The 13,868-nt window shown below is 45.6% G+C and overlaps 2 protein-coding genes across 3 annotated transcripts in view; one reads left to right on the top strand and one right to left on the bottom strand.

Moving 5' to 3' along the window:
* LOC123985567 (SH3KBP1-binding protein 1-like) overlaps positions 1 to 11,971 on the top strand; it is a 234,595-nt gene extending 222,624 nt beyond the window's left edge. Inside the window, exons 10-14 of the mRNA XM_046073182.1 lie at positions 9,282 to 9,369; positions 9,593 to 9,709; positions 9,905 to 10,075; positions 11,303 to 11,458; positions 11,846 to 11,971. Coding sequence (XP_045929138.1) covers positions 9,282 to 9,369; positions 9,593 to 9,709; positions 9,905 to 10,075; positions 11,303 to 11,458; positions 11,846 to 11,946 — 633 coding nt within the window. The 3' untranslated portion in view covers positions 11,947 to 11,971. The remainder of the gene's footprint in view (positions 1 to 9,281; positions 9,370 to 9,592; positions 9,710 to 9,904; positions 10,076 to 11,302; positions 11,459 to 11,845) is intronic.
* The window catches only part of eif4h (eukaryotic translation initiation factor 4h), a 30,263-nt gene that overhangs the window by 3,900 nt on the left and 12,495 nt on the right, over positions 1 to 13,868 (bottom strand). The window contains exons 4-7 of one of the 2 annotated variants that reach the window (XM_046073186.1): positions 6,513 to 6,618; positions 5,738 to 5,839; positions 1,301 to 1,459; positions 106 to 221 (exon numbers count right to left, since the gene is read on the bottom strand). In XM_046073186.1, coding sequence (XP_045929142.1) covers positions 106 to 221; positions 1,301 to 1,459; positions 5,738 to 5,839; positions 6,513 to 6,618 — 483 coding nt within the window. The remainder of the gene's footprint in view (positions 1 to 105; positions 222 to 1,300; positions 1,460 to 5,737; positions 5,840 to 6,512; positions 6,619 to 13,868) is intronic. The other variant, XM_046073187.1, reaches the window with a different exon arrangement.

Below are 13,868 nucleotides of genomic sequence, written 5' to 3'. Positions count from 1 at the left end.
CCCTCTCCCTCCCTCCCTCCCCCTCCCTCCCCCACCTCCCCACCTCCCTCCCTCCCTCCGGCCCTCACGGCCTTCAGTCTCTTAAGCTTTTTCCTTGGGGATCACCTCCTCTCGCGGCTTCGCTCCACCGAAGATGGCGGAGTTCGGGTTGGCGACCTGGTTGAGCGGCTCAGAAACGGTCCGGGGCTTCAGCTGCAGCCGAGGCCGCTGTGCACGCTCCTCTGCAACAAACAAACAAACAAACAAACATCATTACACACCTTCACCTTCAATGCTGGTTGTGTTTGTAAAGTCTACACACAAGCAGAAGTTTAAACACGGATTAACGGCGAGACGCATCTTTCCCAGGTCAATTTTGAGCTACTTTGCTTCTTTAACTTTCTGCTTTCAGACTGGTGGAAAGAAAAATACACAATTTAGTTTATTTTCCTGCAGTTTGTCTCTGTGCGTCTTCTAACGCTACATCTCCTCCCCGCTGTCGCTGTCTGCACCGTATGATCACCGGTACTGTTGGAAAGCGCCGTTGGATCCAAATATGGTCATTTCCTCTGTACCAGCAACCAATCGTGAAAGAACAAAGGCGGATTTAAGCTAAGCATGAAATCTGATTTGCTGCTGTCTAGTTTAGATGAGTCACGTGTTTCTCCTCGTCCTCCGAGCGTGAAATCTCCACTTTAGCAGCTCCAAACTTTCCAGATGTTTTAATAACAACAATACATTTTATTTGTAATGCACTGTACATTTGAAGCAAATCTCAAAGTGCTAAAGTTAAGATAATAAAAGGTAATAACCTCAATATAAAATACAAATAGATAATGCAACAACTTGCAGGATTAATTAAAACTCGTATGTCCATCGTTTCCTGACTATATTCTATACTCAAGATTTTTACTGACAGCCTGAATTATAGAACATTTTATTCCCAAAAACGAATGAATGAATAAACATGAATGAAAAAAAATGAAAACAATTTTGAACTTGACTCTGTCCAGAGTTCAGATTTCAGTTCTTGAAATAGATGCAAATTAGCGCATATTTCATTAGATACTGCCTCATTTGCATATTTAAAAGTCATATTTCAGAAAACGTGTAATACAAAAAAATATTGTCTTAATGTGAGTAATCAACTCGGAAAGTTTCATGCTGATATCTATTAGTTATTTTTTTTACCCTATTCACCTTCAGTGTGTCGCCTTATTAACTAAATTTAAAAATTACAAGACTAAAACAAATAAAAATGTATTAATTAATCATTAAACGACGACACGAATCAAAGTCCTCAGACAGGAAGTTGTGTCACCTTCAGACGGTTCCCTGAAGTCTGTCGCTCCTCCTCGGGGGGGTCCGTCTCTGAATCGACCCCCGACTCCCACACCTCCTCCCCTTCTGTCACCGGGGCGACCGCCGCCACCGCCGCCGCCTCGACTCCGCCCTCCCATGTAGTCGTCATCTCTAAAACCTGCGGAGACACACACGGGTGGACAGACAGGTGAGTCGGCGGACAGACGCCCTCAGGTGTCCTGCAGCGTCTGGAAACCTGTGAGGCGGCAGATGAACATGTGATGGTTCGAGGTGAAAGGCATGATGGGGGGAAAAAAGTCCAGTAGCTTTAGGGGGCAGCGCCAGGCTACAGGAGGTGTCAAAGGTCAACAGCGCCCGTTTCACTTACCTATAACTAACTTAGCTAAAGTTTGAGTCAAGGTTTTTTTCTGCTTGCTGTAGTTACGCACGCCATTATTCTTACGACTCGTTCTTAACTCGCTAAACGTCTTGTTTTGGCTTGAGGCCCAAAACCGGAAAAGGCTGACGCACATTTTCACCAACCTTAGAGGAAACAACAGTAAAACTAAAATGTAACTGTACGATCTTGACACAACAGCGCCCCCTTGCGGACACAGAGCTTTCCATCGTCACTGTTAACTTGTGAACGGCGAGGTCTTTTCAGACGGGGAGCGACCAGAGTGCGGCCAAAAAAAAAATTATTTGTCTGTGTGCGTTTTCCCCAAAACTCACTCGCGGAAGAAGGTGAGAGCCAATCAGAAGCAGAGAAGGGACGCTGGATTTATACTCCTGCGGTGACTTGACGCCGATAGCTATGGCGATCCACATTCCTCGCATTTATACTTTTTCCACTGTGTTGACTTCGGTCGTCGAGCCGGCTAACTTCCGATACTTCGTGATAATCGCGCGACCGTAACGAGTGATGTCGTTTCCCCCGTGTTACAGCCGCTTGTTCTGTCGCTGGTAAAACTGGCTTCAAAGCTCGGAGCACTTCCTGGGAGCTCGGAGGAAATGTGACGCCTCCAAGCCGACCAGTCTTTTCAGTTTGTAAGTTCTGTTCTACAATAATGAAGTTTTTCTGTTTGTGCTGACATTCAAATGATCCCGTTTACAATCATTTACAGAACCATCAGCAGCCACTTTCATACAGAGATCCTGCAACGAACGCTGAAAGAAAACATCCGCCGACATGCCGCATTCGCTCATTCATACTGAACTAACGTTTCAACCACGTGTGCTTTCACATCCGGTTCGATCCGGCTCTCCGGAACCGTGTAACGTGTGAAACTACACGGCACGCCGGCTGCGGCTTTTCACACAGACATCGTTCAGGCTGTTACTGCCAACCTTCCCGACTCGGAGGCGGATCAGATCTGACCTCCCTCTCCGGCCCCGTTACTCCCGGAAAACAGCGTGGAAGCGGCTGCAGTGTTGGGGAAATGTAGGATGGTTAGAATATCCCGTTATGGAGCTAAAGGTGAAAAATTTAGGCGCAGCAGTGCAAAATATTTAAATATATGTTCTAGAAATTATTGAAAGAGTCTTTCACTTAATAATCTAACTACTAACTTTAAAAGTAGTTTACAAGTGAGTTCAGCCGAGTCCGCCAACTCCTTCTCTGCGAGTAGGTCTCTGGTTCAGTTTAGCTGTGGATCGAACAGAACGGAGCTCCAGCTGTGTGTTTTTAATCAATAAGAGAAAGCAGCGAAGGTCAACTGCACGTTTGAGTCCCGATAACTTCAGGAAACAGTTATATACTCCAGGAAACTCACAAACAGCGAGGATCCGTCTCTTGTTCGTTTATCCGTACAATAAATTTCAAGAGAATTCAGCTCTGGCCACGGGATGGCGCTCGCTTATCGACCACGCACCCGAAATGAAAAGCCCATTGCCCACCGCAGGTCCCGCCTTTTTTGGTTTTCCATTAGGGGAAAAGTACCAGGTTCTCTTTTTGGGATCGTCTCCGTTGAGGTCCAGAACAAACTGACCCGCTCATTAAAACTTTAAAGAGGTGGTATTCTGCTTTTTGGCTTTTCCCCCTCTCCTTTTTTAGGAGTTCCCATCTCTCACAGAAAACTCTGCTCTGAACTGAAAACAGCTCGTTTGTAGTCCAGCCGCTTCCCTTTCATCCCTGTGACATCACAGGGATGAAAGCTAAACGCACCTCATAACGCTCGCCAAGCGGCTACTCCGACACGCCCTCAGAAACAGCGAGCTGCAGCACACAGCTCTCCTCTCCCTTCCAAACACTAGCTACCCTCCAGGCAGTCAGTGGACATAAAGTTGTTCCTGTGATGTAGAGACAGAGCTCAGTTAAAACTTTATGGATACAGATTAATAACTCACCGCTCTGAAACTCTCGCTCCAGTCCGGCTCGGCAACACGTACGGCTGAACCCGAGCCGTTTACCGGCTTCTCGCCGACCCGCCCTTCTCTGCTTCTGATTGGCTAGTAGTCCTTAACTAGGAACTGAGCCTGTGCAGCTCCCAACAAAGATCATGTAGAGACAAGATGTATCACTCCATAGCTAAAACGAAGCCTTCAACACAGGCTGAAAAGAGGAGCTGCAGCAATGTGCAGTATGACAAACATATAACCATGGAAACCTGCTCTGGTACAAACTCTAAATAAGATGAAAAACCTGACAAAAAAATACCACCTCTTTAAAAACACTGAACAAAGCAATTTCTTCCTAAAGAATGAGCGTCTCCTTCAGTGGACACTGGTCGTCAGCGAGATGACCTCCTGACAGGGCAACCCCGGACTCACGCAGGCGGCGGTTGCGCTGCATTACGGCTGCGCCACATTTTGACCTGTCCTCAGCCCGGCGTCAACTCGCACTTTATCTTCAGTCGACTCGACTACTGTAACAGCGTCCTTACAGGCTCCCTAAGAAATCCATCAGACAGCTGCAGCTGATTCAGAACGCTGCTGCTCGAGTCTTCACTAAGTACAGCTGGGCAATAAAACAATGATAATTATCGCAATGTAATTTTCCTCAGTAACAAAATAATAAATATTCAATATAGTGTCAAATATTTGGTTTAATTAATTTTAATCACCAACAAATTAGCACTTATTTTTTCTTTTAAAATATTTATTTTGTTGAGGAAAAGGGACTGAAAAAAGTTAATCTAATCAGATTTGTTAAAAAAAAAAACGTTCTGACCATAAAGACAAAAGATCAAAAATCTGCCTTTAAACTTGACAGAAATAACTATTTGACATATATCGTGATAATTATCGAATGATATGAAATGTTTTTATCGTGATAACATTTTTGGCCTTATCGTCCAGCCCTATCACTAAAACCAAAAGGTGAATCAATAAGTCCAGTTCTGAGGTCTTTACATTGGCTTCCTGTCTGTCAGAGAACTGGGTTTAAAATCCTGCTGTTAGTTTATAAAGCACTAAATGGTTTAGGGCCAAAATACATTTCCGATCTGCTTCGTTACGAACCATCCAGACCTCTCAGCTGGTCTGGGATCAGGTCTGCTTTCTGTCCCCAGAGTCAAAACTAAACAAGGAGAAGCAGCGTTCAGTTATTATGCTCCGTATATCTGGAACAAACCCCCAGATAACTGCAGGTCTGCTGAAAACGTCAGTTTTAAATTAAGACTGAAGACTTTTCCTTTTCCAGCTGCCTTTAATTAAATCAAATGTGAGGCTGTAGATTGGTAACTTTCACTGCACTGTGACTTACTGTCCTGTTGACCCTGTTTTTATTTCCTATTTCACCCTTTTAAAAATCATATTTTAATGTGTTTTTTTTCTATGTTCGATGTAAAGCACTCTTCTGCTACCGATCACAACTCTATGTGAACAGTTTGTCAATTTTAACTGTGTTTATTGTTATAACATGAGTCTGAAAAAGGTATTTTATTTTGAAAATTGACCGGATTCTCTCTGCTGTTTCTGCAACTGACTTCCTGCCCGACTCACCTGCTCTGTGCTGCTTGAAGCGCCTTCTGTCAAAAATAGACGGCTGCCTATATTCCCCGCGGAGCGTAGAGCCGCACTCGCCGCCTGTGTGAGTCCAGGGTAAGCGCCGCCGATGTGCGTGCCTTTTAACTTTTAATCTATATTTATCGGGCCGTGCTTTGGACCAGAACCGCCCCAGACCTGCTGAACTGTTTTACTTATTAAACTCGTTATAAACGACCAGCTACATTGAGTGCGAGCTCTATCTGCAGGGGAAAACAGAGGTCGGGGCACCGAGGCGAGTCCAGTCGGTACCATCCGGCGGAAAAGCGGCTGAAGCATCTAAAGTGCGAGCGGCGGTGTAGTCGTACTGAGCGCGCGGCGTCAGCTGTGAAAGAAACGAGTGTGGTTCAGATTAGTGTAGTTTTTGTGCAGCACTGAGAAAGTTTGTTAGTTCAGGGACACCGTCCTGCCATCTGACTGGCTGCGGCCGAGCCTGATCTGATTGGCCGGCTAGAATCTGCTGCTGTCCAACCTGAGCTGCCGAATTCTCTGTCCGCACCTCCTCCTGGCTGGTCGAAGTCCTCGCGGGAGTCGCGTCCTCCTCCTCTGGGAGCTCCTCGAGAGCCTCCTCGTCCTGCAGGGGACAGGGGGGGGAGTTTAACACTGAGAGGAGGAGAGAGGGGGGAGGGAGGAAACAGAGGAGGCACCTCCTCCAGGAAGGAGCTGGAAGAGCAGCACTGAAGAGGCGGAGCTTGTTAGTCGTCCGTCAGCCAATCAGAGAAGAGATGTTAGAGAAGAAGCAGCAGTGAGGCTGCTGAAGCGAAGGAGGTCAATAAATCAGGTTGATATTTCTGAGGAGACCAGGTGACTCTTGTCCCACCTGTTACCTGTCTGTCTGTCTGTCTGTCTGTCTGTCTGTGTGGATCAGTTAGAGGAAAAGAAAAGCAGGGGGCTGTGGAGGTGAGGATGAGACGATGAAAGGATGAAGCGTGAAAGATAAAGTGCCCTCCTCCAAGTCAAAGGTCAAACACAGACTGCGTTTCAGCTCCGAGTCCAATTCATAGTTTTTAAGGTTTCCAAACTGAATCAATGTCAAACATTTTAAACAGTTTCCTCTAAAAACGGATTTAATGGTTGATTTGAGATCAGACGCGTCTCTGCAGTCTGTGTTCGTCAACACATTTCTAAAAACAACACATTCAAACTTAATTCACACCAAAGTCAGATTCAAAAGCTCGAGGTGCGACAGGACTGAGCGGCTTTACATTCACGGCGGTCAGACCGACTTCACGTTATGGCGTTCGTACCTCTAGCGTCATCTTTCCTGAAGCCGAAGCCGCCTCCTCCCGGTCCTCCTCGCTCTTGCCTTCGCCCCTCCGCGATGTCCACCCTCAGTGACCTTTGATCTAGCAACTGCAGGGGTCAGAGGTCACGTTAGGACGTACAAAGAAGAGACACAAGCTGCTGCAGACTGAACCAGTCACAGAGATCTGACCGCAGTGAACAAGTCTGAGGAGGTCACAACCCCAGCAACTTTATCGTCAGACCACCGAGTTTCGTTTCAGTTTTATTGATTTGGAGTCTCGGTTCTGGTTCCTTCGCCACAGATCTCCTTCATGTCTCTAAAGTAAAATGAGTCTCTGTCCTAGAGCGGCGTCTCTGGGACTCGTCTCGTCTGTAGCCATCATCTTCAGTATAAAAGGTGAACGTCGGCTCACCTGAGGCGTTGCTGCTGTTAGCGTTAGCTGGATCTGGGAGAGCGCGACACGTTGAAGCGTTCCTTCAGATTAGGGCTGGGTGATAAGGCCAAAACTGTTATCACGATAAAAACATTTCATGTCATTCGAGAAATGTCAAATCATTATTTCTTTCAAGTTTAAAGGCTGATTTTTGCTCCTGAGTGAATTCTGAAGAAACCAGATGGTTAATTGTGTCAGAATGTGACAAACACACTGGATCACTTCACAAATCTGAGGTGGAACATTCAAAACTACTATAGTAAAACAAATATGATCCCACTTTCCTCAACAAAATAAATATTTTTATAGAAGAATTGGTTGCCAATTTGTTTCGTGATTCAAATGAAATAAACCAAATATTTATTGACGATATATTGAACATTTATTATGTTGTTATTGAGGAAAATTATATTGCTATAATTATTAGGGCTGCACGATTAATCTGATCGCAATTGCGATGTCGTCAAGTGTGATTACATAACCGCAAAAAGAGTGAGATTTAATAAAACAGAAAAGGTGTGTGAGACGCTGCAGTCTGCTCATTATCTCCGCCCACACGGGGCCCTCGCATGTGCATGAGAAAAACGATTTATGAGCAGTGTGCCAGTAACTTTTAAGACCACAACTCGCCCGCCGCTAATCGTTCAAAACGTAGTCACAGGACTCGTCACCGGAGCGCTCTGTGACGGAGAGACGTCGTCCACAGCTGAGGCGTTCAGACAGAAGAAAACGGGGAGAAGATAAAGAAGGTTTGAGTTTGGCTCGCTGCCATTTAACGTTAGCCGTATATATCAACTTTTCACAGAGCCGACGTGCTCGTCAGTCACTTCTCGTCAACCGACCAATCGCAGCCTGGATGGGGCGGGACATTAAAAAAGTTTTATGTGCTGCGGCAAATCATTAAATGTTGAACAATGTGATTGTTGAGAAGTTAGTAATCAGCATTAACAAATTAGAGACCGATGTAGAGTCTTTTTCCTGCACAAGCATTTAATAAATCAGAACAACCCACAGAAATGAAACGGCTGTAACTGGATTATTCAACTAGTGGTAAAAAAGTATACTTTATAATGAATGTAGTATTTAATATATTATTGTTATATAACAGTAAACTATTAACTAAACATTATACTCTTTATTTAATCCATCCAATTACTCATGTCCAGTTCCTCCTCCACGCTGTGGATAGAGACTCTGCTTTAGACAGATATAATATATTCTCCTCTGCAGAGCAACACAAGCGAGTAGACTCAGAGTATCATTTGCTCAATTATAATCAAATCACAATATTACTTTTTCTTCAATTCGTGCAGCCCTAATTTAAATGTATATTTTAAATTGACCATCATCATCATGTGTAATTCAGAGCACAATTCAAACGGGATCAAAAAATTAGTTGTCTCTCGCCGTTGGATTTTGCTGTCCTACTGCTGCCTCGTTCGGTCAGTTTCTTTTGTGTTATTGTGTGACTTTGTTGTTTTTGTTTGTTTTTAACACAAACTAACCAATCGAGGCAGACTAGTGACTCCCCTTTTGTTCCAGGTAAAATGACTGTTTTCATCAGTGGAGTCTTGCGGCTTTGACTGTTTCTGATGATCTTTTTAGAGAAGTTCTGTCTCTGTAAGGATCCTTTCCATAATAATTTCAGACACTTTCAGACAGTCTGAACCAGTCGGCGGCAAAAAGTGCAAGCATTACGCTGCAGCCCCGTTTCGCTGCTGCAGCCAAACCTGATTAATATAATTATAACGTTAGTGATAAAGCGCCTATCAAACAAAAGTTAATAGTGCTTTAAAAAAGATAAACACAGGGTGAGAAAAGGGCACGTAACAAAGATAAAATACATGAGGACAATGCAAGTCACAAAATACAAATAAAACATGGAAATCACCATTAATTAAAACAGTTTGACTATAAAAATAAGAATAAATAGCAACTTTATGACTGAAATAGAAAATGTAAGATAAAACGAGCAGCTCCGGTAAAATGTCCTCCGATTTAAAAGTGTGTTTTTAAAAGAAGACACTGACACTTACTTCCTTGGGCAGGTCGTTCCAGATCTCAAATTTACCATAAATTCATAAGGAGTTAAAAGGTCTGATTTTATAAGCAGGAGCCAAACCATGGAGAGCCTTAAAAGTAATCACTAAGATCTTAAAATAAAGACAAACAGGGAGCCGATGTAAAGAGGCTAAAACAGGAGTGATGTGATCAGACCTTTACTGCTGTCAGGTTTTTAGCTCAGGATTGTTTAATGGTCCCTGTAAGGATTTGTAAAGCAAACTATAAACATGAGCAGCAGCTTCCAGTTCTTCATCTCTGATGCTCTCTGTGCAGAACCAGGACGTGGTTCCCATCAGCAGCTACGACACCGCCGGCTCCTTCCTCATCCTGGGCTGCAACAACGGATCCATCTACTATATAGGTGAGTCGGCACAGCGCTGTACTGGCTTACTGCTAATTAGCATTTAGCTCAAAGCAGTGCGGCCTCACAGAGGCGTTGGCGTGGCTGCAGACTCTGGTCTACATACTGACTGAATATCGAGTGGAGACCTGTAGAACAACTGGCTCATTGTTATCCGTATATGAAGCAATAAAGATACGTTTGAACAGAGAATCGCTGCTGTTTCATGATGTTTGTTTGTCAGATGTGCAGAAGTTTCCTCTGAGGATGAAGGACAACGATCTGCTGGTGACGGAGCTGTACAGAGACCCGACTGAAGACGCCATCACTGCTCTCAGCGTCTACCTCACTCCCAAAACAAGTATGGAACAACAACACTGTTGACATCTGTTCTCATTCTACATCTGCTTCATGCTTTGTTGTATTTAATCAGAGAATCAAAGGAAACTTAATGTTGCTGAAGTGAAAACACGTCTCTACCAAGACCAAAACATGAAGCTTAAACCGACCTCATAAAATCTGTGTTTAACTTGAGTCTGAAATGTCGTGTGGTCAGGTGACAGCGGGAACTGGATCGAGATCGCGTATGGGACCAGCTCCGGGACGGTTCGAGTCATCGTTCAGCATCCAGAGACGGTCGGCTCGGGGCCGCAGCTCTTCCAGACCTTCTCCGTCCACCGCAGCCCCGTCACCAAGATCATGCTGTCCGAGAAACACCTCATCTCAGGTACGAGTGCGAGAGGGGACGCCTCGTCTCGGGGACGCCTCGTCTCGGGGACGAGTGCGAGAGGGGACGCCTCGTCTCGGGGACGCCTCGTCTCGGGGACGAGTGCGAGAGGGGGACGCCTGGTCTCGGGCACGAGTGCGAGAGGGGGACGCCTGGTCTCGGGCACGCCTGGTCTCGGGGACGAGTGCGAGAGGGGGACGCCTGGTCTCGGGGACGAGTGCGAGAGGGGGACGCCTGGTCTCGGGGACGAGTGCGAGAGGGGGACGCCTCGTCTGGGGGACGCCTCGTCTCGGGGACGAGTGCGAGAGGGGGACGCCTCGTCTGGGGGACGCCTCGTCTCGGGGACGAGTGCGAGAGGGGGACGCCTCGTCTCGGGGACGCCTCGTCTCTGGTACAGGGTTCTCTCAGCTCTTACCTCTAAAAACCACTGTTTTCAATTTTCAAAATAAAACACCCTGTGGAGCCTCCCGATCGTAAAACAACAATAAACACAGTGAAAACGGACACAAAAGGAAAACATTTAACTACGTAGCTACTTAATCACAGAAGCACAAAATGCAAACACTGATGACCAAATCAACAAAATATAAACATGTCAGCAAAATCAGGCAAAACGCTCTGATTCTGAAATGCTCCCTGTGGGAAATGCAGCCTGAAGTTTACGTAACGAAACGGGGTCACGGAGAGCCGTGAAGAAGGCAGTAGAAGCACGGAAATTACAAATTAATAACAAGTCAGTAACGTGAGGCAGGCCGCACGCTCCGCTGCTGAAACGCTTCTGACACGCTTCCAGTGGACGTTGACGCCGGGCTGAGGACGCATCAAAACCGTGGCGCAGCCGTAACGTGCCGTAGCCGGAGTCAGTGGATTCCCGGCGTTAGAGTCTTAAATTGTCTTAAATTTCCTGCCGATGGCGCGTTTTAGGCTAGCTTGAAAATTTTAGTTAGCTTAACAGATTAGTAAACACCCTCTATGTTCAGAATATGCAAAAGGAGTCTTGATTAGACTCTTAATGGTGCCAGAACCGTGCGGGGCGAGTCTGAGAGAGACAGATGCTTTGTCTCTGGTTTTTATTGGCGTCCGTAAGAGTTGGTAAACCAAACTATAAAACTGAGGGGGACACTTCTTCTCTTGGACCGGTACTGAAACTGAAACCCTCGGTCCAGGTTCTTCTTCACGTTGCTCGTTTCTGGGTCACTGAAGTCGTCGTTGTTTGTTGTCTCTCAGTTTGTGCGGACAACAACCACGTGCGGACGTGGACGGTGACTCGCTTCAGAGGGATGATCTCCACCCAGCCGGGCTCCACGCCGCTCACCTCCTTCAAGATCCTCAGCCTGGACGACATCGACGGGCACGGAGGCTGCAGCGCCGGGACAGAGATAGGTAACGCGCACGGCCACAGGGGTTAAAGGTCAACGAGTCTCCTCTGTTTTCAAAAAATATTCCATTTTTTAACAGCAAATTGGTGAATTTTCCAACACATTTGAGATATTCAACATCATCTTTGGTAAGTTATTAGAGTCGGCGTGGCCGAGCGCAGTGTGTCAGCAATAGATGACCTAACGTTTCACTTCCATCACTATATTGGATGTATACTCAAAGATGGGAGGAACGTCTGCAGGAGACGCAGCACCAGAGGGGCGGGGCTGTGATGCTGCTGTTGGCCAGGTCACTGCGAGGACACTGCGGAGAAGGAGCCCATTAAAAAAATCCACGTGCATGTTAGAGGTTGTTAGGCGAGATGGTAACTGGTAACTGTGCGGTTCTCAGGTCCGTATGGAGAGAGAGACGACCAGCAGGTGTTCATCCAGAGAGTCGTACCGGACACCGATAAACTCTACGTGAGGCTGTCGTCCAACGGAAAGAGGTGAGTGTGATCAAACAACAGCTGGATAAACGGCTCGTTTGGATGCTTTTAAATCATCTTTTTACCAAGTTGAAATTACTTAAGGTGAAAATAACCCAAACACAGAGACGTCTCATCACCTGACCGTGATCTGAGCAGAATACGTAGACGAAATGAATCTGATTCATCAAATGAAACGGCTGCAGCCTCCTGAACTTCCCCCGTTACTGATTCGCAACCACGAGTTCACAATCAAGAGTTTAACTGGCAGCTTGTTAAGTCCCATCAAAAACACACAGTCCGCTGGTCGTACGCTGGAGTTTCAGATGTGTCTTCACTCACATACTATCTTTGTGGGCGCGGCGCTCACGGAGCTCCCCTGTGCGCCCTGGTTCTTCAGCAGACTACCAGGGGCGTGTAAAAATCTTAAAAGTTAAATAGAAAGTGTTACCTGTAGGCCTGTTCTGTGAGCACATGCTCTCAGACAGCGTCACAAACATAGACTGTATAAAAGAAGTGGGCGTAGCCGGCGTGACGCCCCCCCGTTGGTTTGTGGTTTACCGTTTTGAAGCCTCAAGTTTTGGATTTTGGCCGTCGCGCTCTTGTTTTAATTTTTAATTTAAATTTTTTTAACCTGACGTGACCATATTTGGACACTAGGTGCATCTGTAACTCACTGCGATATCTGTGAGGTGTGTTTGACTTCACTTACCGTGATGCATGCTGGTTAGAAATTCAGCATGTCACGTGACTTTAAAACCTTCCAGGAGCAAACTGGCTGCAGTTTTCTGAGTCTGTTGCCACAGTTGCTTTTCCTGATCTCGCATCAGAGTTCTAAGTGTTTCTGCACACCACCTATGCAGGCGCCAGCAGCTCACATTTGAACATCAAGTCAACGAAAAACTGGCTTAAAACAAAATGTTCTTACCGGGAAAAATGAACAGCCGACTCCTTAAAGCAGCGGTCGGCAAACAAGTGTAGAAAACATAGTCAAATCATTTCAAACCCATCCGATGACGTTTAGCTCAGACCGGCAGAGTGCAGCACTCTCGTTGGGGGGGGGGGGGGGGGGGGGGGGGGGGGGGGGGGGGGGGGTTGTATGAACGATCCCTTGTTAAACAAATTGATTCTAAGGTCACTTCTGCACATGCTCACAATAAAGCATGTGCTGCAGTGAGCGGCAGTCATGGACGCTTCTTTTCATTTCTCTGAGGAACTTCAGGGGAATCCAATCACACGTTTTTGTTTTTAAAGTGTTTTTATTGAACATCTTATCAAACATAAGCTACACTTTTACAATACATTTTCTTTTTATGTTAACCCACCCACCCAAGAACAATCCCCACCTGTTGCACCAATACACATAGTATAGTACACATCATCCCTTTAATAGTATTATCGGACCGTATTGCCACTGCCAGGGGCTCAATCATCAGTGCAAATAATGAGGGGGATGATGGGCAGCCCTGCCTAGTCCCGCGGCCTAATTGGAAAAAGGACGAGATGTTATTGTTTGTCCGAATTGCTGCTACGGGAGAGGAATATAAAACATTAATCCATGAAATGAATTTGGCACCAAAGCCAAATTTCTTCAAGGTATAGAAGAGGTAGTCCCACTCCACCCGATCAAATGCTTTTTCAGCATCAAGTGACAGAAGCACATCAGGTATATCAGGTGGAGTGGGATAATGGAGGATATTCAAAAGCCTGCGTATATTGTAGAATGAATATCGATTTTTAATAAAGCCAGTCTGATCATTAGACACTATTGAAGGTATAACAATCTCTAATCGACATGCTAAAATTGTGGCAAATATTTTACTATCAACATTTAACAATGAGATAGGATGATAAGAGCTACAATCTAATTTACTTTTACCCTTTTTATGAATTAAAGAAATAACTGCTTGTCTCATGGTTTCTGGTAACGACCCTGAGATGAAGGAC

The sequence above is a fragment of the Micropterus dolomieu genome, linkage group LG17 (assembly GCF_021292245.1).
Source record: "Micropterus dolomieu isolate WLL.071019.BEF.003 ecotype Adirondacks linkage group LG17, ASM2129224v1, whole genome shotgun sequence".
In the NCBI taxonomy this organism is placed as follows: Eukaryota; Metazoa; Chordata; class Actinopteri; order Centrarchiformes; family Centrarchidae; genus Micropterus; species Micropterus dolomieu.
The sequence above is the reverse complement of the archived record's forward strand: the minus strand, read 5'-3'. Positions and strand labels throughout refer to the sequence as shown.